At 34.9% G+C, this 24,503-nt stretch overlaps 1 protein-coding gene across 3 annotated transcripts in view; it reads left to right on the forward strand.

The window, feature by feature from the left end:
- The window catches only part of LOC148954170 (uncharacterized), a 34,203-nt gene extending 11,904 nt beyond the window's left edge, over positions 1 to 22,299 (forward strand). For all 3 annotated transcript variants that reach the window (XM_089085979.1, XM_089085981.1, XM_089085980.1), the window contains exons 2-3: positions 11,394 to 12,937; positions 21,461 to 22,299. In XM_089085979.1, the coding sequence (XP_088942105.1) occupies positions 12,147 to 12,937; positions 21,461 to 22,283 (1,614 nt within the window). In that variant the 5' untranslated portion in view covers positions 11,394 to 12,146 and the 3' untranslated portion in view covers positions 22,284 to 22,299. The remainder of the gene's footprint in view (positions 1 to 11,393; positions 12,938 to 21,460) is intronic.
- The last annotated feature ends 2,204 nt before the right edge of the window (positions 22,300 to 24,503 follow it).

The raw sequence follows: 24,503 nt of genomic DNA on the forward strand, positions 1-24,503 counted from the left end.
TATTAAATATTTCATGATAAATTTTTCCAACTAGATGCTGTTCACTAGTTGTAGCATTTTTAGTGCATCTGTACTATTAGTATCAGTAATATATTTAAAACCGTTGAAGATGCCTCGCAATTCCTTCTGTGACTTGTGTATCGTGAACATGAACTGTATATAGCTTGTATAATTTGAGAGATTGTTGCTTGTGCACACTAAAGTGCCATTTATGTAGACACTGATTTGATGAAATAAATTATGTAATATACATTTGTCGTAGGATATTCCATCAGCACGAACTGGCATTCCATTGTCGGATTTTCGGACTTTCATTTGTAAATCTATAAATGTTGAAGACATGTTCATAATGTAGTCTTCATTGGAATAAATTTGAAAGTGGATATTATCGGAGAGGGGTCGTTGTGAATAAAATTATTCTTAGTATCTCTGCCTTACACTCACTTTGACATTTTCTGCATTGAATAGATTTAAAGATGAAGTGATTGAAGGTTGGGAACACTTGTGCGGTAGATATGCCATTGTTCAGTCTATGAAAAGAAATCCAATTGCGATCTAACAATTCTCTTCCTGGGGCTTCTTCTTCTGTTTATTGTACGTATCGTCTTTTTCCTTCTTTTCTCTGACAGGGGTCATGTCTTTCGCTTCTGACCTGAGTAGAGACTCATGAGTGGTGCACTGTTTCTCGACCTTTTTCAACCTTGTTACGTTTTGTTGAGATTTCAGTTGTTCGCCAAGGGTTCACGCACTGGACCTAAGATTTTTCGAAGCACATCCTTGCCAGAGCTCCAAAATCCCTGCCACAGCTCCAATCGTATAGTGTAAAAGATGCAAAATCTGTCGCAGCCGGTACGATATATTTTTTAGCCAGAGGTAGTACAGAGCGAAACAGCTTAGCAAACCAACTGCCAAGACCATGGCCAGACATTGATGAGCGACCTTTGTAATAGTCCATTCCATTGCCTAGTCGTCTTGGGCCAAGAGTATTAACATAGCAGTCAATATCAGGACAAATGAATACCATTATTCTATTAGACATCTTGTTTTTTAAACGCCGACAACAATGGGTCGAAAATGGCATGTAATCACAGCCAAACCTTTTGATATTGCTAGGGGATCACCTAATTCAGTTCCTAGTGTTAACTGGCAGAGTTCCAAATAGAAAGTGTTTACGGGGATATACTGAAGATGCTTTATATTACAATGATGAATATGTTCTTGGTTGGTTTTTCATTCAAGAACTCGTAGGAGGGGGACATTGCTATTGCTAACTCTGGATGTTTCAACAAATGAAGCGTAGAGAAATATACAAGTGTCCGTGGAGAAGGCAGACGGGTAGTCAAAAAAATAAAATTTGTGTTTCCAGCACTTTTACCATTGATTATATTGAGCTTAAAGCCAAGAACATCTTTTAGAATGTCATTGAGAATAACCTTTTCATCGGCAATGGGCGAACTAATATGAATCTTGCTCTCTTCCATTGAATAGTTGAAATGAAAGGCTCCTTTTTTACGAGTGAAAACTCTTTTATTGATAGAACGAAATAAATTGTTAATTCAGGTGAGCTCTTCGTATGGTAATTCAATATATGGATAATCCATCCAATTGATCATTTGAATTTTATGCTGTTCGCTATTGGGTGGTGGCGGCCAATCATAGGGTCTAATTTTTATTTCATATTTGCGATCTTTTCTCAGGATATCATATGTATTTTTGAGAATACAGTCGACAAGAGCCACTTCAAACACACCGTCAAAATTTATAGTGGGAGTGAGCTTCGTTCAAAAATAACTTGTTTTATTCAAATCATTGTAGAGAGGGTCAGAGACATTAGACATGAATGTCAAGCAGAAGTCATTGGGCATTGTTAATGTCTTCAATTGCAACCCAAGAATCAAAATCAGATTTGTATCCTAGCCAAGGAACAACCAAATGTCTCTTGCCCCTGCAAGTACGGCTCTTTAATGTCTTTTCAATTTGATAAATTTCACTACTGTTTCTAACTTTTTGTAGTTCATATGCATAAAAACCGCCGAGGATCTCATCATCTTTGGTGTCTCGCAGTCGATATTTCCTGGGTTCAGTGTCTAGGATTTTGGACACTTTAAAAAGTTCAGTGCTCCATAAATAATTTCCCTTTTCAAAAATATTGGTGGTTCTGTTAATTCAAACAGTATCAACAAAATTGAATTTCTTCTTTACATTTTTGTTGTTGTTTTTTCACTGGAATATTACTTTAGAAAAGCATCAAATATATTTTCACTGCAATGAACTTCCTGAGGGCTAGCACTGGACAGCGATCGATGCGGTCGTTGGTTATATAATTGCATGATTTTATCTAAATCATGAATAAAAGCAGCAGTATTTTGCAGCGTGCAATATCTCGAAATTAATAGAAGAATCGTTCTTATCAATTGTTCAGCCAATGCAACTTTTATTGAACTGTGATTATGATATAGCTTTGTATTATATTTCAATAGAACCTTTTGCACATGAGGATTAACAAATTTGCTACCACGGTCACTTTGAATTTTTCTATAGCAATCTTGTTCAAGAATTCTTTCTAAAGCCTGAGCAACTTCAACACCTCTCTTTGATCGCAATGGAATGGCATATGCATAGCGACTAAAGACACTGATTGCCACTAGAATATATTTGTAGACTGTATTGTGACGTCTTTGAATCACATCTAGAGTTAAAGGTTGAATTTGCATTATATGCAGTGGGAAAAAGGCTTTAGTTTGACGATATTGTCTGCCGCATAGCCTACGATTTTGATGCAGAGTGTAACTCGTTTCATTTTCTTGATACACTTTTGCATTTTTAATATGCTGTCATCTATGTCAGAGACAACTTTAGAAAGCATTGTGGGGGAACTTAGACTTCCCACTTCACCAATATTTTCATAGACATATTTTACAACTTCATCCATATTAAACGCAAACACGCAGTGTAATCTCCACTCCCCTTTTGCACAATCGAGGGTGGTGCTTATGACGGCGAGTTGATATCAATACGTCTTCGCTTTTTCTAGCTGTCGTCTTTGGTGTTATCAAATCATTGCTGCTGCTGCTAGGAGTGCTAGTATTTTCCAAGATTGATTTAAAATCTTCTCCTTCTTCTTCTTCTTTGAATGTTGTTGGCGTTTTTAGAGGACTAACACCTCTATTATATTCTCTTAATTTCTTTAGAATTTGCTTATTGCCAATAAGACTTATGGGGAAGTTTGATGTATTTAGAAAGTTGTATAGATTACTGTCATATGATAAAAGTCCTTTACGATTTATAACTATATCACAAATTAAATCAAGTAGATTATAACTTTTTCCCTGAATCATAATTCGTTCCCCAGTACTATCGACTTGAACTTGATAATCATCACCACCACTTTCCAACATGAGATATGTTAATACTCTTTTAATATGTTCTCGATAGGTCACTGGCAATAGGTTTACAATTGATGTCACTATTTAATTCAATTCCTTTTCCTTTGATTGTCCTGTTGCTGCTGCATAATCTTTAGGAGATGTTTCTTGTTTGGGGGGGGGGGGGTTCTGTGACGGTGGATCTCACACGAAAAAGTTGGATCTCACGACGGTGGATCTCACAAGCAAAGTTGTGACATCACAAATGGGTTCCATAAGCAATGTCAGCTAGATAGTAAATAAGTTAAAGCTATGACTGTTAAATGAAAATAGGATTTTTGAATATATTTTAATGAACAAGGTTAAAAGCTGAAGTTGTGTAAGGTAAGCAGGGATTTATAATTATGATAGTAATATAGGATGAAATGTGAGCTAAAACAACTAGTAATGTGCAGTAATTTACCATTATATAGAGGGGGAACAGTGGAGGTAGGTACTTCAAAGCACCTTCCCAGGACATACCTTAGCATGTAGATCCATCCCTGAAAGTTTCATTTTCCTAACCCAACCCCTTTCCAAGATAGCCAAAGTAACAATCAATCAATCAATCAATTTATTCAGTTAATAAACACAACAAAATACACTTCAATATAAACTCCCCCCGTAAGGCTCTATGGCCAGGAAAAAACAGGGGAGAAACAAAAAAGAAGCAAATACAAATATTTTCAATATAATGCATTGCATTTCAACCTTTCAAAGACTCAACAAACACACACACACACACACACAACAAAACAAAGAAGAGAAAAAAAAAATTAAAAGACCCAAACAAAAAGCGATTTTATGACCCCCCCCCCCCAAAAAAAAAAGGATGTTGGACAATCCAATAAAATAAACCAAATTCTAAATAGTTATTTGAAACCAAACCACAAAAAAAAATATTATACAAACTCAAAACCCCTCACAACAAATGTTTCCAACCCAAGCTAGTGTCCCCCCCCCCCCAATAATAATAATGAAAATTAACAAAAATAATGAAAATTAACAAAAATATATTTAAACATGAAAAATCATGACATTAAAAAAAATTCTTAAGATTCTTTTGAAAGTACCAAACGAATGACATTCTTGAGCTGACTCAGGTAGGCCATTCCAAACGATATGACAAGCAGTTAATGGATTAAAGTCAGACCTCACCAATGGAGTAAATAGAATATTAATATTCCTTGAATTGCGAAGATGATGCAAAGACCTATCAGTGACGAAAGAAGGAGTAGTTTGAGGGGCTGTGGGAACATCACCATGAATTTGATGAAAAGTGAAAGATACGCACAAAAGAGTGTAGAGAGACTGCAAATCAAGTAATAGGTTAGTTGGGTTAGTTGTAGAACAATTTGTTTCCTGTATAAGCCTTCTTGCCTTATCATATAACTGAGAAAGTGGTTTCAAAAGAGAAGAGAAAGTTGACATAAGAGACATAGGACTGAACTAAGCAATGGAACAGAATTTTTAAAACTGATCCAGGAAAAATGTGTTTTAGCTTCCTCAAAATTCCAAGACTCTTTGAGATCTTCATATTAATTAGTCCAATATGATTCTTGAAGGAAAGGTTTTTGATCAAGGAAATCAGACATATCGTTCCTTAGGTCTACTGAGAGAGCCCCTTGAAAGCTAGATTTTAGATAAATCAGGGCACGCCAGAGAAATACGGGAAAAATTAAAAAACTTGACTTAGGAACATTTAGGGCAAGGCAATTTGCATCAAACCAAAGAGCGACTCTCTCAAAAAGGTTAACTAACTTGGGAAGCATCTCAAACTCAGTTCCGACTACAGTACCAATGGTGCTTTCATCAGCGAAAGCAATGAGTGTCCACATCCTGTGAAAACAATGGATTTTTTTTTGTATTGAAAGATTCAGGATGACATAGGCAACAGCAGACTGTAGGTTTTTGATTCATAACCGTAACTATAAGGTCATTAACATAAATAAAAAACAAAAACGGTCCAAGAACAGAACCTTGAGGAACACCAAACTCAACTTCAGACGAAAAGTGGGAAAGGGGATCTACGGAGATAGTTCTGACAAATAGGAATCAAACCAAGTATGAGCCTGTCCTCTTACACCATTGTTTGATAGCTTATACAGCAGAATCTCATGAGTTAAAGAGTCAAAAGCCTTACGGACATCCAGGAATATAGCTGCAGGAATCAAAACTGCAGGAAATATAGCTGCAGGAGTCAAGCGCGGTGTGGAGAAAATTTTAAAGAGCTACACACGCATGCTCCGTAGAATCTTTAGCTCGGAAGCCAAACTGAAAATCATGAAAAAATCTTTTAGCCTCTAGAAAAGCAAGTAGACGGGAAAGCATAGCCTTTTCAAAAATTTTGCTAAAAACAGACAGAAAAGATATAGGGCGATAATTGGCTGGGTCACTTCTTGGTCCACCTTTATATAAAACAATTACTCTAGCTCGCTTAAGAGAACTGGGGAAAATTCCATTTTCAAAAGAAAGATTTATAAGCTTTGTCAAAGGAGAAATATTTGAAGGAAGAATGAACTTAACTACCATAGTTGGAATACAGTCAGGGCCAGACGACGAAGAACCCTTCAAGCTATTTACAATCCTGGCCACTTCAACATCAGAAGCCGGATATTGATTTGAGACAAGGCGGAACAAGATAAGATTTGTAATCTGGTTGTGACTGTGAAGACCTGACTGAAGAAGCAGTGGTTTTCCCAATATTGGCAAAATATGATGTAAATGCTTCTTGAACAGATGGAAAATCCTCAACAACCACATCACCAACTACAAGACTTGGAGGGATAGAAGGAGCTGGAGAAGAATGTTTGAGGACGGAATTGATCATTTGCCAAGTTTTTCGAATATCTTTCCCACAATCTTGTGTTTCCCACAATCGCTTTATGCCTTACGGCATAAAGAATTGAAAACATTCCTGCAGAGTTTGAATTGCTGAAGACTTGCAGCATTCAAAGATGGCTTTGCTGACTTAAAAGCTTTCCAGAGATTATTTTTTCTTCTCCAACTCTTTTAGAAGACTAGGGGTCGTCCATGGGATCAGAGGAATAGATCTTTTTGACCGTGAAGTAGAGAGGGACAGAGCACATACGTCAAAAATAGACTCCTTCACTGACTCATAAAAGGAATCAAACTTTGAACAAAAATCATAATCCTCATCAAAAATATTTCATGTCTTCTCAGCTAAATGGGATCTAAGGCGGATCAATTCATTCAAACCAAACCTAAAAGAAGCTGAAGCAGATGCTGGAGTGTCCCTATTCAATGTTTTTTTAAGGATAAAACTGGAAAATACAGGAAAATGTTCTGAAATATCTCTCACTACAACAGAATTCCGAACCCAATTAAGAGACGAAAAAATGTTATCAATTAAAGAGGCTGACGTATCAATTACACGTGTTGGAATACAAGTTGTTGGTAGAACCCCAGCAGTGAGCATATCTGAGAGAAAATCCATCGTAGTAGAGGAAGCCATGTCAATTAGATTTAAGTTAAAGTCTCTCATTATTACAAGTTCACATGGACGTCTGCCTATTAAATCCAAGACCTCAACAAGGACCTGAAGAAAAGAAGGGATGGATCCACTGGGGGATCTATAAACATTACCAATTATCAAAACCTTATTTCTTAAATTAATTTCAGTAAACTGGGATTCAAAAACCCCTTCGTCATTTCTTAACAGATCGCTTCGAACATTATGCCAAAAAATATCAGAAATATACATTGCTAATCCACCCTTTGCCATCCTTCTGCGATTTAGTCACTCCATTTTGTAACCGGGTATATCTAAAAGCATTTCATTGCTAGAAAAGAAAAGTCTAACATAATCCGATAACATCGGGTCACCCATCAATAACTATCTGCCTCAACTGATCAATAGATAAGCATATACCTTGAGTATTGAGTTGAAGGACCGAAAAATGATCTTCTCGTCTAGTAGCTCACTTTAAATCAGAAACATACTTACTATTAATTGATTGGGAAGTATTTAGGGAATTTCTTTTAATTTGACAAATGGAATTATAAATAATACTCAAAACATCTAAGGGGTTTCGTTGTAATTGAAGTAAATGCCCATCAAGGGAGTAAAAATCCCCAGAGCCTGAGTTAGAAAAATTCATAAAACTTAAGGAGACTGTGTATCAAACCTGCGCCGCAACACACACAAAATAAAATAAATAAAAAAAATAACCAAGAGGCTATAAATAACAACAAAAATAAATATAAATAAATAAATAAGATCACAATAATCATACCAATAAGTAAGATACATATACATTTTATATTATTGAACAAATTAATAATAATAATTTCAGACAAATTTAGTGACTTCCTTAAATCATTAATCCTGCTACTCAGTTCCTTAAATCAAAAAAAAAAAAAAATATATATATATATAACGCTAAAGCTCCACTGCATTAATGTACCCATGAGACCAATACAAGTAAACTCATTTTCAAGATGACAAAGGATTAAAATCCCAAACTGACGCAATGACTTGTGAGAACAGGCATGTAACAAAAAAGAATAATTATTGAAATTCATAAATTTCATTGAAGTTAATTGGAACGAAAGTAAATCATTAGACGGATAGGCACGAAGAAAAAAAATAAGCAAAAGATAAATAAAATACGCTGAATATATGAATGGCAATATACTAAACTTATCTAAAAAAAAAAACACACACACACACAAAAAAAACTTATTCTTAAGCACAATCGGCTAGAGTATGAATTTTTCTAGTGACACTTTCACCGTTAGGCCTTGCCAGAATTTGCCCACGATCAGTCCAAACATTTCTATGTCCAAATTTGTCCTTAGAGGATCTCACGTCGTCTTTTTGTCCATGCTTCCGATACAAAAATTCCACATAAAGCCACTATGGCTATTGCTTTGAAGGCTTTCTTCGCTATTTCGCTATTCACAAATTTAATTAGAACCGGAGTGACTTTGTCATTTAGAGTCGCATTGGTTGAAGCGGGAAATATTTTGATTTTGGAGATATTCCTAATTTGGGCAACATTAATTTCAGTTTATAGAATTAGCAGTATGATCATTCCCTATCTCACCCATTATAAAAACCCAAACTGAGGTGCGAGTGCTCCAGAGAACGTTTTTGTAGATATAAACATAAGCGGCATTAGATCTTTTCACGGGTAGACAAGTCAGATTTCTCTTGGACGGGAAACTTGGCTTCAATGTTGGAACACTAATTTGAAGAAACTAATTTTAAAGTAATTTATTCCAATACATACATGAAAATCGGTAATTAGTAGTGCAATGTTATTATTAGATGTTTTTAGGAATTAAAAATAGGTTTCGAAGTCTCAAGTTGGTTTCAAAGGCATTTTGAGAAAGTTTCTGTCAATATACGTGTTCCAGGGTAATTGGACCTCTGATGGCAGATCAAATGAGAGGAGCTGTTTGTACACGCATATATATATATATATGAAACCATCACACCTATTCCACCAGTTATTAGAAGAAGAAAAAATTCCTTATTTTCACAAATTTCATCAACCCCCGCCCCCTTTTTTTTATAAAAGTTGAGTCCACTGTATGTGAATAATAGATTAAGTCATAATTTGTATATAAATTAAGTCATACCTGTGAGATGGGACACTTGCAAACCACTTGGCTGGCTCACCAACTTTTTTTCTGCGTTCGCAATTGCGAATAATGCACTTTGTAACCATTTTTCATTGATTGACGAAAACACACTAACCCGCTAATGCAGAAATAAGTGGGAGGAGCTTTTTGTTCGCACCGAGAATGAAGACCAGAATTGATCTGCGATAAACTTACTGGATAATTCCATAAACTGTGCTTAACACCATGCAAAATTAGCGAATCAAGCAGCACTTCTTGTTCAAATGAATCTAGTTTCATCTCAATTTTCATGATTTTCTCTTCCTGATTTATAATTTGGTTGCGAAAAGTTTTCAGCGATTGTTCTATTTTTGAAAATTTTGGTTGATAATCAACAGTAATCGCGTCATATATTTGACAAATAATGTCGTGGGATGACTGGCAGAAAGAATCAGCATCCGAAAACCTTTCATTAACCTTCTAAGTTATATTTTGCAGGAATTCTCGCTTAGTTTCTTTCAGGTCAAGTTCCGTAGAAGTGATTTTATCCATCAACGAAGCACATTCTCCTGTATTAGATTCCTTAATTGTTAATTCATTATATGTCTTGTAAAGGTATTTATAATTATCGGGCGAATTTTTCAATTCCTCAAATGCAGCCTTTACGCCTGCAGTCTGTTTTGTTGAAGTTCGGCTAATGCTTGGATTATATTCTGCCAAGTTGGCTTCAACAAGTCTGTATTCATCATGTGTCCCGTAGCAAAATACCTTGGAAAGCTATCCATGGACACTTTTAGTATCTTTACTGGCCAATGAGGATAATTTTTGAAGTTAGCTAACGCGATATCAAACTCTTTAAATGCGGGCATTTTCTATTAAGGAGAGGACAAAAGTAAAAGCAACTTATCTTTATGTAAGATAAGAGCCTTAATGCAAAATTTAGTTGAAATAACGCTCTAAAGATTCAATAATATATATCCAAAATATTCTATATAATCCACTAATATCAGTCTATTTCAATACCAATTAGTTTGGCACCAAAGGTGAACACAGATCAATTCGCTCACAGTAGGTTTACTCAAGAAAAGTCATTCTACGGTAAGTAGAATTTTACCGTAACAAAAATTTATAATTAAAAAAAACAATACTTAGTAGTCGAGGATACATCTAGCAGTTCATCATTCAGGGTCCATCAACAGCGGCAAGTTATCAGCAAGTTAAGAGATTCTTAGTTTTTTCATAGAAATATTTTCAGACATTAAATATTTGTTAAATAGTCAAAAATTAAACATTTGAAAATATTTAGTAGAAATATTTTCAGACATGTATGTGGCAATGGTATCAAAAATGTCAAGTAAGAATTTGGTCTGCAGGACAGCTTTCTGGACATATAGAGATACGTAGAGGCGTTAAACAAGGCTGTGATATTTAACAATGCAGTACGTTCTGCGACAAGATTGGTAGAAGAACTTTTGATAGAAGATGGAATTGATGCTAGTCATCTATCTTACGAAAATGATCTACTTTGGATAAGTGATAGTTCAGAATCTTTACAGAAAGCTATGAATGCCGTGTCACCTGCACTTGGAGATATTGGGCTAACAATAGAGCCGTCTAAGACTGAATTCGTCGTTATGAACGATGAAACACTGCCAAATCGTGTTGTTGATGTTTGCGGAAAGACAGTTTCCAAAAGGATACGTTTGTGTATCACGGAATTCGATATGGGAATTCTATCAAAGCTACTAAAAATCTAGTTATTGCGGCACTTAAGGAAAACTGCAGAAAACTTACGGTATGTTAGCAACGAACTAAAGGTCAATTTGACAAGATTGCGCTCGGTCGTCTCTGTAACGCCATGTTCGCGCTACATATCTTTTTTTTACCCCCTTTATGGAATTACTTTAGTAACACCGAATGTAACCAAATTCGTTCAAATTTTTTTCGCTTTTGCAAATATTTATTGGGAATTCCCATATGGTTCAGAAACTTATATCTCGCAGAGATACCATATTTTTGAGATAACTAAGAAAATGGATGAGCTGTCTACCCGTTTCATAAGTCAAAGCAGAACAGTCTACGAATTTCCATTGGCTAGTTTTGTTCAGTAAAATCGTGATTTTGATTTCGTTGTTTTTCTCTCTTCCATAGTTATCACATTTTAATTTTTTCTTGTAGTATTGTGTGATTTTTTCGTTCTTTTTTTCTTTTGTTTTTATAGCTCCTTCGGGCATTTACACTTAATTTGTATGAAGGGTTGAAATTAAATTATTATTATTATTATTAAAGATATTTTTCATACATAGACTTTTCTTAGACAGTTTGGCAATGTTAAAAGTATATTTCCTGATAATTATTTTTGGCTGAAATGTCGTATTTAAGTTGGTTTTTCACTTCTAGATCCAGTTAAAAGTGGAGAAACGGATGGCGAATGCTTTACACTAAAGGAATCAGTTATAATGAGTTTGAGATAAAGCCAAGCAGTAAAAAAGAGTTTATTTTGGCTAAAAAGTAGTGACGAGAAAAATACATCCCTGTTAATAACTACAAATGAAATAAAAAAAATAAAAAGTAAAGGGACGTAAACTAATGAAAAAGAAACACGTAATATTACAAAGAGAAATACTAGCAAGTTTTATAAAAGGAGCACCTTCAAAAATATAGTATTGATAGCTGTAATAGAGGACCTAGAGATCGAACCCGATTGTAGCTACACGGAAATTAGTAGTCAAGAAGAGTCGTTCATCCTATTACTTACTTAGTATTAATAGCTTCCCTGACACCCCAACGAGATCAGAAGTCAGGAAGAAATGAAGATACCCAACTGTAGGTCAAGATAATGTAAAGTTTGACAATTCTTTTGACTTTATTACCAGTTCAAGGTCAGACTTATCCAGAACTAAGCTGGAAAAAAAATGTTGAAAGTTGTACTTTCTGGGTTGAAAGTTACCCAGTATGAATTTTATCGTAATTGAAAATCGTAGTGTTGCAACAACGTCTAGATCATGTGGTATTCCCTCGGAAATTGATGGTAGTCCACAAGTACTTGGGACTAGATGTCGGTCAAAGAAAAGTTTTAACGGTAAGCATGTAAAAAATTTGGGTAATTTTAAGGCAACTGCACCCAGTTAAATTGGGAAAAGTGAATCAGTCATGTCAGATGTTCCTAAACCTATTTTTCCACCATCACAAGAATCCACACCTCCTTCAAAAACTTCCATTAATTCGTCATTTAAAACTGGAATAGAAGTTAGGAAAATGTTCTTTAAAGATCTACTTAAAGTATGTACCAATCAAAAATGCTGTGAACGAATCAAAATTCCTGGATATTCAGGATCTATGCCATTCTTACAAGCAGCTGAGAATATATTGTCAAATTTTTTTGGTGGAGCAAATCACCTTGAACTAACTGGTCCAGTTGTTTTTCCACCAGTTATAAAAAAGATTGGGGACCAAGAACAGCGTGGGTTTGCTGCTGAATATGAGGTTTACCAGGAACTAAAGAGCTCAAAACTACCTATGTATGTATTCTACAGCCTGAAAGCCTCTCACAAAAACGAAGAGCTGGGGGACTTTATTTTAGTGACACAATCTTCAGTTATCATTTTGGAAGTAAAGGCATTTAGCCTAGCTGAACCTCCTTCGCCAAAAGACTTAGAGATATTGGAAAAAAGATTGTTAAATGAATATGAAGATCAGAGGTTAAGAGTTGTGACCATTTTAGAAGAATACCTGCTCGAACATGGAGGTGATAAAACGTCGTTGTCTGTTAAGTATTTTGTTTTGTTTACAAACACTAAGCGACCCGAACAGGATAACATAAATTTAAAAAATGCAATTTTCAAAGATAACTACATGGAAACGATTACAGAAATAAGTTACAGTGAAAAAGAAATGGCAACAAAGGTTGAAACATCTTATTCAATTCGAACTCTGCTAGCCTGGTTAGTATTGTATGTTTTTAATTTATTCTATTTTGTTTGGCTTCTTTTTATCGACGGATATCAACACGCATAAGATGAACTTACAATTTTTTGTGTGAAAAAAGACGCTGTATATTCGTCCTTTATAAGTAAAGTGTTTCATAGGGAGAGGGTTTATCAGAGGTGGTTCTGGCCTCTCTTGCGCCCGGGGCAAAATCCCGATTAGCCTTCCCCCCTGTCTCCCAAAAATTTTAATTTATTAACAAAATTGTTTTCAATTTATTAGTTAGTCAATTATGTATTTTTTTTTTAATTATTTTTTAAGTAATCATTTAAATTATTAAATTATTATTAATTTTTTCCTTTTAATTTTTATCACTTTTTTGTTTCTTTTTTAATTTATTCTTATTTTATCAATGAATTAATAATTTGTTAATTATTTTTATTTATTAGCTGTACTCTCTACTTTAATAAAAATAAACAAAATTACAAAATTCTTATAACCGTTACATTATTTCTTTGAAATGTTGCACCTCTAAAATTTCTGTGCCTGGGGCAAGTGCCCCCTCTGTCCCTCCCCTAAAACCCGCCTCTGGGTTTTATAGACATCTGAGGATACAATAGGGTAACTACAGAACAGCCTAGATTATAAGGTAAATATTCTTAGCGTATTTTCTTTCATGGTTGCGCAACGATCGCCGCGTGCCATTCCACTGCTGGTGTCTATGAGTCCAAATGTTTGTCAATGTATATAGAATAGCTAGATAGTAGATATAGATAGTAGTAGGTGTAGATAGAATGGATAGAATTCATTTCCATGAACTTTGTTGTTGTTAAACCAGAAGACATTTCTGAAAAATTTGGTTAAAATATAGTTTAAAGTTGAGTCTGTTCTACTTGCCATACAATTTAAAATTCAAAGCTAAATTTAGAATACTTGTAAGTAAAAGCCAATTAGGATACTTTTTAGTATAGCCAGATTTTCAAATAGAGTTTTAGCCTATTTTAAAAAATGCTCAGACTTAGTAAATAAATAAAAAACTAATACAATATTGAAGCACAGGTTCTCTATCGAAACATAATATATTTGATTTGAAAGACTATGTATGGAATTTAAAGCAGTATTACAGTCTTCTCATGACCCTATGCATCCATTATTTTTTTTTTTATTCTAGACAAAGAAAAATAAAATGCGAGACGAGACCTTTCTGTAATTTTAACTTGAAATAAGAACTCGTAGCAATCTCCTAGTCATCTTAAGTTTTTTGTTATCTCGGGATTTGTGCATAAAGATATAAAAACTTATGATAAAGAAAATGTTTATTACCAGCATAACTTGTGAAAACAGAAGAATGTTATGAAAAGAAATTATATCGCTTTATTTATGCCACAAACCTACATTTATATGAAGATCAACACGGCCAAAACTAAAGTCCTGGAACTAAATGTACTGCTGCTATACCAGCAGTAGTCTAAAGAGAAGAATTGGAAAAGGCTGATAGCTTTGCTTACCCTGGTTCGTTGGTAGACTCTCACATGTCTTTGACCTCGATGTGGAGAAGAAAATCAATGAATCACAAGCCACCTTCACACAGCTCCGCCACCAGTAGTCGAACCGACAAGAGATTTGCTTGAAGTCACGATTTTGCACTTACAAAGTGGCTGTTAGATATGATTATTCTATGCAGTTAAGACTTGATTGTTGAAAGCGTCTCAGCACTGTGCATCAAGAAATTGATGCACACCGCTGCGTCTGTAACATTGAGTCCACCACCATGATTGTCAAACAGAAAACACTGCGTTGATTCCACCAAGCAAAAGCTTCAAGCTGTTCCTCTGCCAGATTGGCTTTCTATCCACATCTTCAGGATAACTGACCAGGGTTGCCACCAAGGTCAGTTCCTAAAGTGCTACAATTCCCTTAATATGTGTGCTACACAGGGATTTTCGGTGTTACAGTCCAGAAACTTTTTACGCGTGTCGAAGCTCGGGCTGCGAAACGCTCATGCTCCGTTTAAGTGTACTTAGATAAATTTTTATGTCAATTTTTTTTTTTTTTTTTAATTCAAAGGAATAAAAATGTATCCTGAGCTTATCAGAGCACCGATTGGGAAAATGCACACGCATATCCCGAATTTAAATGTATTTAATAGTGCTACACATGATAAAATAGCGCTTTAGTGCTACAGGTGGCAACCCTGGCAACTTCACAGGAGATTGAAACAGATCGGAGTAAATCATAATTAATCTTCTATTCACTGGGTAAGTCTGGCCAGCCAAAAGATACAATTAAATAAGTAAAATGTTTTCCAGAGGAATTATCTACCCGTTGACAATTCCTCTGGAAAACATCTAACAAATCCTAATCTACTCTCCAATGTTTCATGTTTCACAACCATACTTGAATATTGTCATCACTGCAGATTCCAGTACTCTAGTCTTTGTTCTCAAATGTATCTTCCTATTTTCCAAACTTTTTTTTCCACTGTGAAAACTGCCCTAGTTCTTGGGTGTCACAAACATCCCTTGTTCCTCTTGACCTCTCCATTTCTTAACACGTCAATCCAATACTTTACTATTAAACCGTTTGACTGCAACTTCCGGATCCACGGCAATTTTATTCCTGGCCTCCATCTCCTACCTCCTTAATTTATCCTTTAATACCGTGTCTACTTCCCTTACTTTTCTTTTATTATCGTACAGTATATCCCTCAAATGCTTATTGTACAAACCCCAGCCCTTTTCTACGAGGACTAATAGTGCTTTGGCCAATATTCCTCTCTGGGTTTTTGACTTCCCTCCCTAGTACATCAATAATAATTTTTGTTTGCCAAAGAAGAACATTACTTGTATTTTTACTTACTTGTTTAGTTGTATCTGTTGCTGGGCCAGACATAGGTTAGGTTAGTCAAACGGTAAGGTACCCGTTTTACAGACCTTGTGTCAGCTGTACAAACATTTGGTTCTGTTGTACTTTCTGAGGCTATAATTTTAGGAAGTTTTAAATAGCTAAGACAGATTTTCCAGATGAATGATAACAGATTGCCAAATACTATTCTTTTCTACCATCAATCTGGGGCCAATTGAAGAGCAGGTCCTCAGCAAATGGGTGGGGAAGAGATCATAAAAATGGATTTAAAGGAAATGGTAGCGTCTTGCGAGGGGGCTAAAGAGCGAGGCTTTGCATAGAATGGGGTAGGAGAGAAGAGCACGCAGTTATGTTCGCCTCAGGTGGCATGGTACTGTAGTGGGCTAATAGTAGTAGTATTAGTAGTAGCAGTGGTTGACAGGATTAGCCTTCTACTTACGCTTACATTCAGCTTCCGCTTAACAGAAAATAAAACACATCTTAGACATAGGCTTCAATGACATATTATCGGTTTTTGCCTTTACTTTACTCAGTTTTTTTTTTTTTCATTATAAGAGTCAACGTTTTGATGACAAGGAAGAGATACGGCCTTGTAAAAAAGGAAGTGATCAAAATGCAGCCTTGTAAACCTCAAGTTATATAGTAGCAATTATAATTTTTTTAATCACTTCGTTGTGACGAACTGTATGTAACTGATATGAAAAGTAACTGGAACTCTAAAAAAAGGAATTTTGATAACAATTAACTCAGAAAAAGAATCTTTTGAATTGCAAACTACATTAGAAATGATTTTGCATTGTCAATTTAATGCTGATATTTATTCCTTAAAGTCTTGATATTTTTTTGATTTATTAAACTTAAAAAAGCTAAAAGATTTAAAAAAAAAAAATTCTCAGTAAAGTATATATTATTTTCTGATCTGGAGAAGGAATGGGGATTGTCAACCCTATTCATGTTAATTTCTGCTTATTTTTAGTTTGAGTTGATTTCTGTTTGTTTTTGGTTTTATTTATTTATTGATGGTCATTTGTGATAGTTTTGCTTGGTAAATTATTGGATTTTATTCCTGCTCATTTTTGGTTTAATGGAGTTCTTTATTTTTCTTTGAAAAACTTTCGAGTCCCCCATTTTGCATACAAGTCCAGTGGACATTGTCAGTCATGAGTCAGCCCAAAAATCTCGATCATCCCTTAGCTCTATGCCTATCTACCTTAGTTCTGCCCTAGGATGGATGTATGATAGAGTATATATCTATCAGAAAATGAAAAGGGCATATTTTTACACAATCCTGAAAAAGACTTATGCCAGCTTTGCCTCTCACTCAGACTTGCTTGAAGATCTACCATGGCTTGATGGCAACATGATTTTAATTCAAAATCAACGGAAGGTTTGTAGAAAGTTTTTAAAATTAACTTCTATTCTTTTTTTTATTGACATAGTCTTTTTCATGGAAAAAGAAAAAAATTTTTTTTGGGTTTTTTGTTTTTCTGTAATAATCCATAATTTAGCTTGCTATTTGTATGTTGGAGAAACTTTTTCATAAATTTTTAACAACATGCACCCTTTTGTAAATCTTGACATAAATAGTATTGTTTAATTTAGTTTTACACCTCTTCTAGTTGACCTGAAAAATAAGCTTAATACCATTCCCAAAATTTTTTATCTATGCTCTTTGACAACCTCGATGCGCTTAAGCTCTTTGGGTTTAATTAAATTATAAGATCAGACGTAGTAATAGTAGTAGGCCTGATAGCTTCAACTTAATATCTTCAGTCTTTCTTGAGATATCGCTGAGATGTCTTATTGGCAACCAGCATACAGAGTGCCTCAAGCATTCTCTAGAAGTTCTAACTTAATACCCCGATCCATTCTTGAGATACGCCCTTTTGACAATCTGATTACACATAGTGTGTTTTTTTTGTTCAAACTTTCCCCTCGGTATTCTGTCAAATTTTCACCTTCATACTCGTAGCCTTAATTGTACTAGTACCATAGTAGCAGTTGTAGTAGTGGGAGCAGTAGTAGTAGTATTAGTGGTTTATTAGTAGTAGTAGTAACAGTAGTAGCAGCAGTATTAATAGTAGTAGTAGCATGTACATATTGCCTTTTGGTCAGTTGGACATCTCATTTATGAGGCTAAGAAGTTTCCTCTTGATACGGTAAGACTTTTCAAAAATGTTGCTAATCCATCCGTATCAGCAATCTGTACGCACATAGTATGTTTGGATTTAGTTCAACTTTCCCCTCAATGTTTCCTCAGAAGTTTATTTCAATATCTCAGCCTTGGTAGGAGCTACTCGCTACAAAAGCAGTAGTTTCAGTGGAAGTATTAGTAGTTGTGGTAGCAGAATGGGCACCCACAAGGGGGGGGGGCAGGAAGGGATGCCATCCCCCTCCTGGCTGAATGATGCTGCCTTATTTTTTTATATTTTGGTTTTAGTATTTCTATTATATAGCATTAAAAGTGCCAATTAGACCAGGTAAGCCCCCCCCCCTGGAATTCAGCTTATGGGCGCTCATGGGTAGCAGTAGTAGTAGTGGTAGTAGTAGAAGCAGTAGTGTGCAAATGTTGCCTTTTTTATGAATTGATCATCTCTCTTATTATTTCCTGAAAGTTCCAAGTTAATATACTTAGTCTTTCCTGAGTTACATGCTTTTGACAACCCGTATGCACATAAAGTGTATTGATTTAATTCAACACTCTCCTCAACATTCTCTGAAAGGCTCACCTGAATGCCTGAGTAAAGGCAGTGGGGGATTTGACATCCTCAAAGGCATAATTACAGGACCTTTCAATAATGTTGAACAAAATAGCGGTTTCAAAATTTTGATTAGATGTGTTTCGGAAAATGATGAGGGTGAGGGGGAGGCTGGTTGCCTTCCAATCACTTTTAATTCTTAAAAAGGGCACTAAAACTTCCGATTTTTCGAATCAAATGAGCCCCATCTGAGGTTTAATTGCGCCTGGGCTCTGGGGTGTTTTTTCAACCCTGGAGGCATTGTCATATGTTCTCTGGGCTATTTTTAACAAAATGTCTATCTCACAATTTCAATCACATGTGTTTTGGGAAAACAGGACTTCAGAGTGAAGGGGGGGGGGCTATTTGCCCTCCATCAATTTTGACTCTTAAAAGGGAACTAGAAATTTCAATTTCCAATCAAATTAACCGCCTCGAAAGTTTATACGAACACCCCTCCTATAAAAACCTTATATGCCCCCGCGGCATAACTTACAACCCTTGCACTGCGGTCTTTGGGGGTTGTCATCATCAAAGACATAATTACTGGACTTTTCAACTATGCTGAACAAAATGGCTCTCATAATTTTGATTGGATGTGCTTAGAGAAATGATGTGTGTGTGTGGGAGGGGGGGGGTCTGACTGCCCTACAATCACTTTCGACTATTAAAAGGGCGCTAGAACTCTCAATGTCCAATCGAATGAGCACATTCCGAAGTTTAGCCCGACAACTTCTTCTATACGAAGTCCCCCTGTCACAAAAAAATAATACATTGTGCCAACATCATTCTTTACTTAGGCAGTGCTATTGCGCTGCCTTTGATCTAAACATATAAAATTCATTCAGTTTGTCATTTTCATGTCATTTTCATGCCGTCCGTGAGTGCATTTCGTGGTTGGGGGGCAAATAATCCGATGCTTCCTGTGTTTTTCCCCCAGACTTCTCCAGGTACCCATTTAGAACTGTGGCGACTCTGGCTGAGCTTACAGTCACACCGTTGACCACTGTTACAAACTAAATAACTAGCGACACCAGGACTCGAACCCCTGACCTCAGGATTTGGAGCGGTAACCACTTCGCTAGGACGACATGTTGAGTGGTATGTTAAAAAGTGGTTGGGGGGCTACCAGCCCCCTTTCATACACTTTTTAGTTGCCCTCCTTCTAAATAAATTTTATCAAAATTTTGAAATGACCATCTTGTTCAAAATAGTCTAAAGGTCAAGTAAATATGCCTATGGGGACGACACATTACCTCACAGCTTTTGACAGGGATTGCGAACACAACAAAAGACACTGAGTGTATGCTAGTTGTCAAAAGGGCGTTTCATTCATATCTAAGAAACGACTGAGGGTATCAAGTCGAAAATTTCGGGAAGTGTTGAGGGGGTTGTTGAATAGCAATCGAAAAGCAACCAGTCTCCCTGGTCTTTTTAGATGCTCCTTTCCCTCATCACTGATCAAAGTTTTCAAAAAGCGATTTTGTTCATCCCCCCCCACAACTCCCAGGGTAAGTATAGTAAATTATGTAGTTCCTTTTTTACATGCAGTGTTTATCATTAGGAAAAGCTTACTTGAAACATTCAGGAAATGAAAGTTGTACTAAATCAGAAGATATTATGAACACCCTGTTAAAATCGCCTTTGCGATGTCTCAGGAGCAGTCAAGGGTAGTAAAAGACGATGTTGAAATAAATCAAAAGAAAGAACTTAGAAATAGTAAATTAGAATAAGATATTTCAATTCTTACACCGGAGACGGGAGAAGGTAGAGAAATATTCACTATTTTAACCAATAATTAAACTTTGGCAATCAAAAACGAGAGAAAGGTAAAGAGCCACACAGAACTTAAGACCAGCAGAAATAAATTTCCATTATAATTCAAACTCGAAACGATCAGAAACTATTAAACAATAAACGAACAAAAATTAAATAAATAATTATAGTAAACATAGAGACAACAGGTACTAATATAGTGAATAAATAAATATTAAACGAGTAAAAATTAAATTGAATACTCAAGTCAATTTTAAAACGAACAAAAATCACCAGAAACAGGAGTTTGGCTACTGAATTTCCAGCAATTAATACCATTGATATATCCAGTACTCAGTTTTTTCATTAGTTCTTTCCACTCATCTTGATTGTTATAGTGATTTAGTTTTTATTTGTTGCCAATATTTTGAAAAAAAGCCAACTGTCCAAGACACGCATAGTTTTCAATAAAACGACACTGTCTGCTATGATTATTTTTTTAATTTATGTTTTCTTTGGGTTTATTTGTTTTTTAATAGCAATATTTGGTCGTTATGAGTTTGAGTTGTATTAGGAATTTATTTCTGCTGTTCTTAAGTTTAATATGACTCTCTACTTCTCTCTGAAAAACTTCTTTTTTCGCAAAGTTTTTTTCAATTAATTTACAAGTAACGATCACATCGGTACCCGTCAAATGTACTAACATGTTATATACTTTCGTTATTGAATTTCACGAGAAACAAAATTAGCAGCCAGCATCACTGATTCTAGATAGTTTTAATTTTCTTGGGTTCAGAAATTTGTGAACTCTGTCCCGACTGCAGATCTGTACAGGCTGGAGCTGGCTACCGAAGCAGTGACGAACAAATAAACGTTCAAATGAGAATAAGTTCATTTATTACACAGTGAAAACCGACACAAAACACTCTAAAAAATAGACTTATCCCTATTTGAACTTTTTTTTTCCTCACAGAAAGGTAGTGTGGTTTTGGAAAAAAATACTATTACGAAAAATACTAAAAATAGGTATTACGTGGAAAATACGAAGCAGAGACTTTTATCAAAAACTTTATCAATTCTATTTTATTGCTCTCTTGGCATCCCTGAACTTAATTTTCAGATTCTATAAAAAAAATTTGCATGAATTAGAGTTTTTTATTCTTTTTATTATTTATTTTTTAGGTTCTACGGAACTTATGCTAGTTTATCATTCATTGGACCAAAGACCCTTATTCACCATGACAGCTCTAGAGCTAGGAGAGATTTAGATCAAGAATACGCAAAAAATAAGAATGAAATTGATGGGGTTTTCCTCACTCCTGCTCAAATGGAAATTGTTGCTTGCAGCCAGAACTATCTCCAAATTTCGGGTGCTCCGGGAACGGGAAAAACTTACTGTTTGCTAGCAAAAATGGTTAGAGTTTTCCTGAAACTCTGGAAATCAGTCGAGAGCAAACCTGGAAAATCAACAGAACTGATTATTTTCATGAATGAAAATGAAGAAATGCTGGACGAGAGTCGGGACAGCTTTTGGAAATCGATTAGTAAACGGTTAGAAATCCAAGATTCGATGAAAAAACTTGTAAAATTTGTGTCTAGAGCAGACCAAGTGGATTTGGAAGATGGAAGTGACCAATTGGAATTTGATATACCTGGTCATCAAATGATGATTCCAGGAAAAGGCAAAGTTTTTATGCTATTCCTTGATGATACTGTTAATTTTATTTATATGAGACAATTAAGTAACTTAATAATTAATTCAAATTTTTGCTGGTTTACGACATATACTGTTATCCCATCGCTTCAAACATTGCTACGACCCTTCAACCTATTAGTGATAAAAGATGACTTAATCTACGAAAAATGTAAGTATGCTACTCTGACTGATACACTTAGATTTTCAACAAACTTACATGATCTTACAGATGCAATTTTGAGAACCATAGATAGAGAAGATGAGGATGATTTAAGTACGGCTGATGATTACAAGAATTGGAAGAAGTGATGGATACATGTCGGGGATTCGGGTGGTAGGAATGCCATGCGATTTCCACCAAGTCTCGAGTTATGCTGAAATGACTGACAGAGTTTCAGCTGCAGTTAAAGCCTATATTTCAACCGGAAAATTTAATGCTGATGAAATTGCCATTATCAAAATTTCTGATGATATTTTAGAATATATGCAACTTTTTCGACAGCTACATATAGATGAATTTCCACCTCCTTTACGACAGCGCCTTGAACTGTTTCTAAATTCGAAGTACAGCAGCATTGTAGATCACTCATTTACAGAATCACTGCGTGGACGGGAAATAGAGTGTGTAATTGTTTGTGTTCTAACAATGTGGTATGCAGAAAGAGAACGTAAAGAATTTAAAGAACGTAATTTGTTAAATAATCTCGATGATTTTCAAGCCAAACAAGCTTTCCAGATTTTGGAAGCCGTTACGCGCGCCAATTCAGCAGTAACGATGATTTATCTTGATAGCAACGATCAAATAAACATCATTAAAGAAAAGTTATACAATAAAATACCCTCGGTTGCACCTTCAAATATTTATAAAAAATTACATACGAGTGTGATGCATGAATATCAGCCCCAGAGACTACATAGCTTTTTACATGGTGATGTTATAAAAGTTATGGTAATATTCTTCCACCTTCACAAGGCCTGCCATACGCACGAGTGGGTTTTTTGTGACGAGTGCTTGTCTAAAAAATACAGCAATCACCTTAATTGTGATTTTCGGTGCATTGACCTATTAAAGAAAGATATAAAAACTGATACATATTCTGAAGCTGTTGCTGCATTTTGGGATCTCTATTACCTAACGCTGCTGATACCACATTTAGCCCCCTTGCTGGATCCCACCAAGCAAGAAAAATCAAGGAACGATTATTGTAGCCATATATTAAAGACAAAAGAAAACCAGATTTTGACCCTTTTGGCTCCATTCTTAGCAAGATTTGATGCTATTATACCAGAAAGAACGGACGTTACTACTCTTACAAAAGAAAATTTCGAGAGTTTCGACTGGAAGTACTTCAATCTATGCCGAGTTCTCAAAATGTGTTTTGATAATTTGGATGTGATAACTTTGATGTGTTTGGATGTGTTTGATTTAGAAACTGAAGATGTGCTGAACAAAATTCTTTGTTTCATACAAAACTATGAATTGTTGAGAAAGGCAAACCTGGATATTGAGCTTGATATTACTACTTGGATGAAATTTGTTGAAGAAAACAAAGACTAAATAGGTATAAAAATTAAATATGGTTTATATATTCACATATGTATACACGTTTATATTTATACATATTACATTATATATATATATATATATATATATATATATATATATATATATATATATATATATATATATATATATATATATATATATATATATATATATATATATATATATATATATATATATATATATATATATATATATATATATATATATATATATATATATATATATATATATATATATATATATATATATATATATATATATATATAATTTTACATATATTTTATTTTACATGTTTGAGTTACACACTTATATAATATGTAATATATTCGAATGGTGTTTCCAGTTTCAAAAAATTTAAATCAATGTGTATTGCAACCATGTGGTCCCAAATCAAAATATGTCCCATGAAAGGAATTTTAAGTAATTGTTGCTTCTGAAGACTGTAAGTTTACCAGTTTTGTTAACGTTACTATTTGTTATAGCAGGAATAATAACCAGTTATGCGCCATTAAATCGAAACCTACTTGTTGTAAATATTTCCTCAGGCAAAGTATACAATTTGACTTGTTACCAAAGTAATAGTAGCACAAATACTAATGCATTACATGTTCTTTTATAATAGGTAGTAAATATGACGTTTTTACCCTCAGGCAAATATTTTCTCAGGCAAATTTTACAGGTTTTGAGAGTGACAAGGTGATTGATTAAATACCGACCTCTATAATTACCCCACTCACTTTTATCCCCTTTCTTATATAAAGGTAAACACAAAATATCATTTTAAAAAATCATAGATTTGTGTTTCTGGGTCGTCCTCTAGGCATATAACTGCCCCTCCCAGACCTCGGTTTGCCCCCCCCCTCTAGCTGAAATTTAGTTTCGTCAAAAATTTTGTCAAAACTACGATACGTAAGCTGCGTAATTCAAGCATCCACAGAAAAGGGTCAGTTTTCACTTTACCT

Source organism: Artemia sp. Qi Xiang Cuo, chromosome 3 (genome assembly GCF_049724085.1).
Source record: "Artemia sp. Qi Xiang Cuo chromosome 3, ASM4972408v1, whole genome shotgun sequence".
Lineage (NCBI taxonomy): Eukaryota > Metazoa > Arthropoda > Branchiopoda > Anostraca > Artemiidae > Artemia > Artemia sp. Qi Xiang Cuo.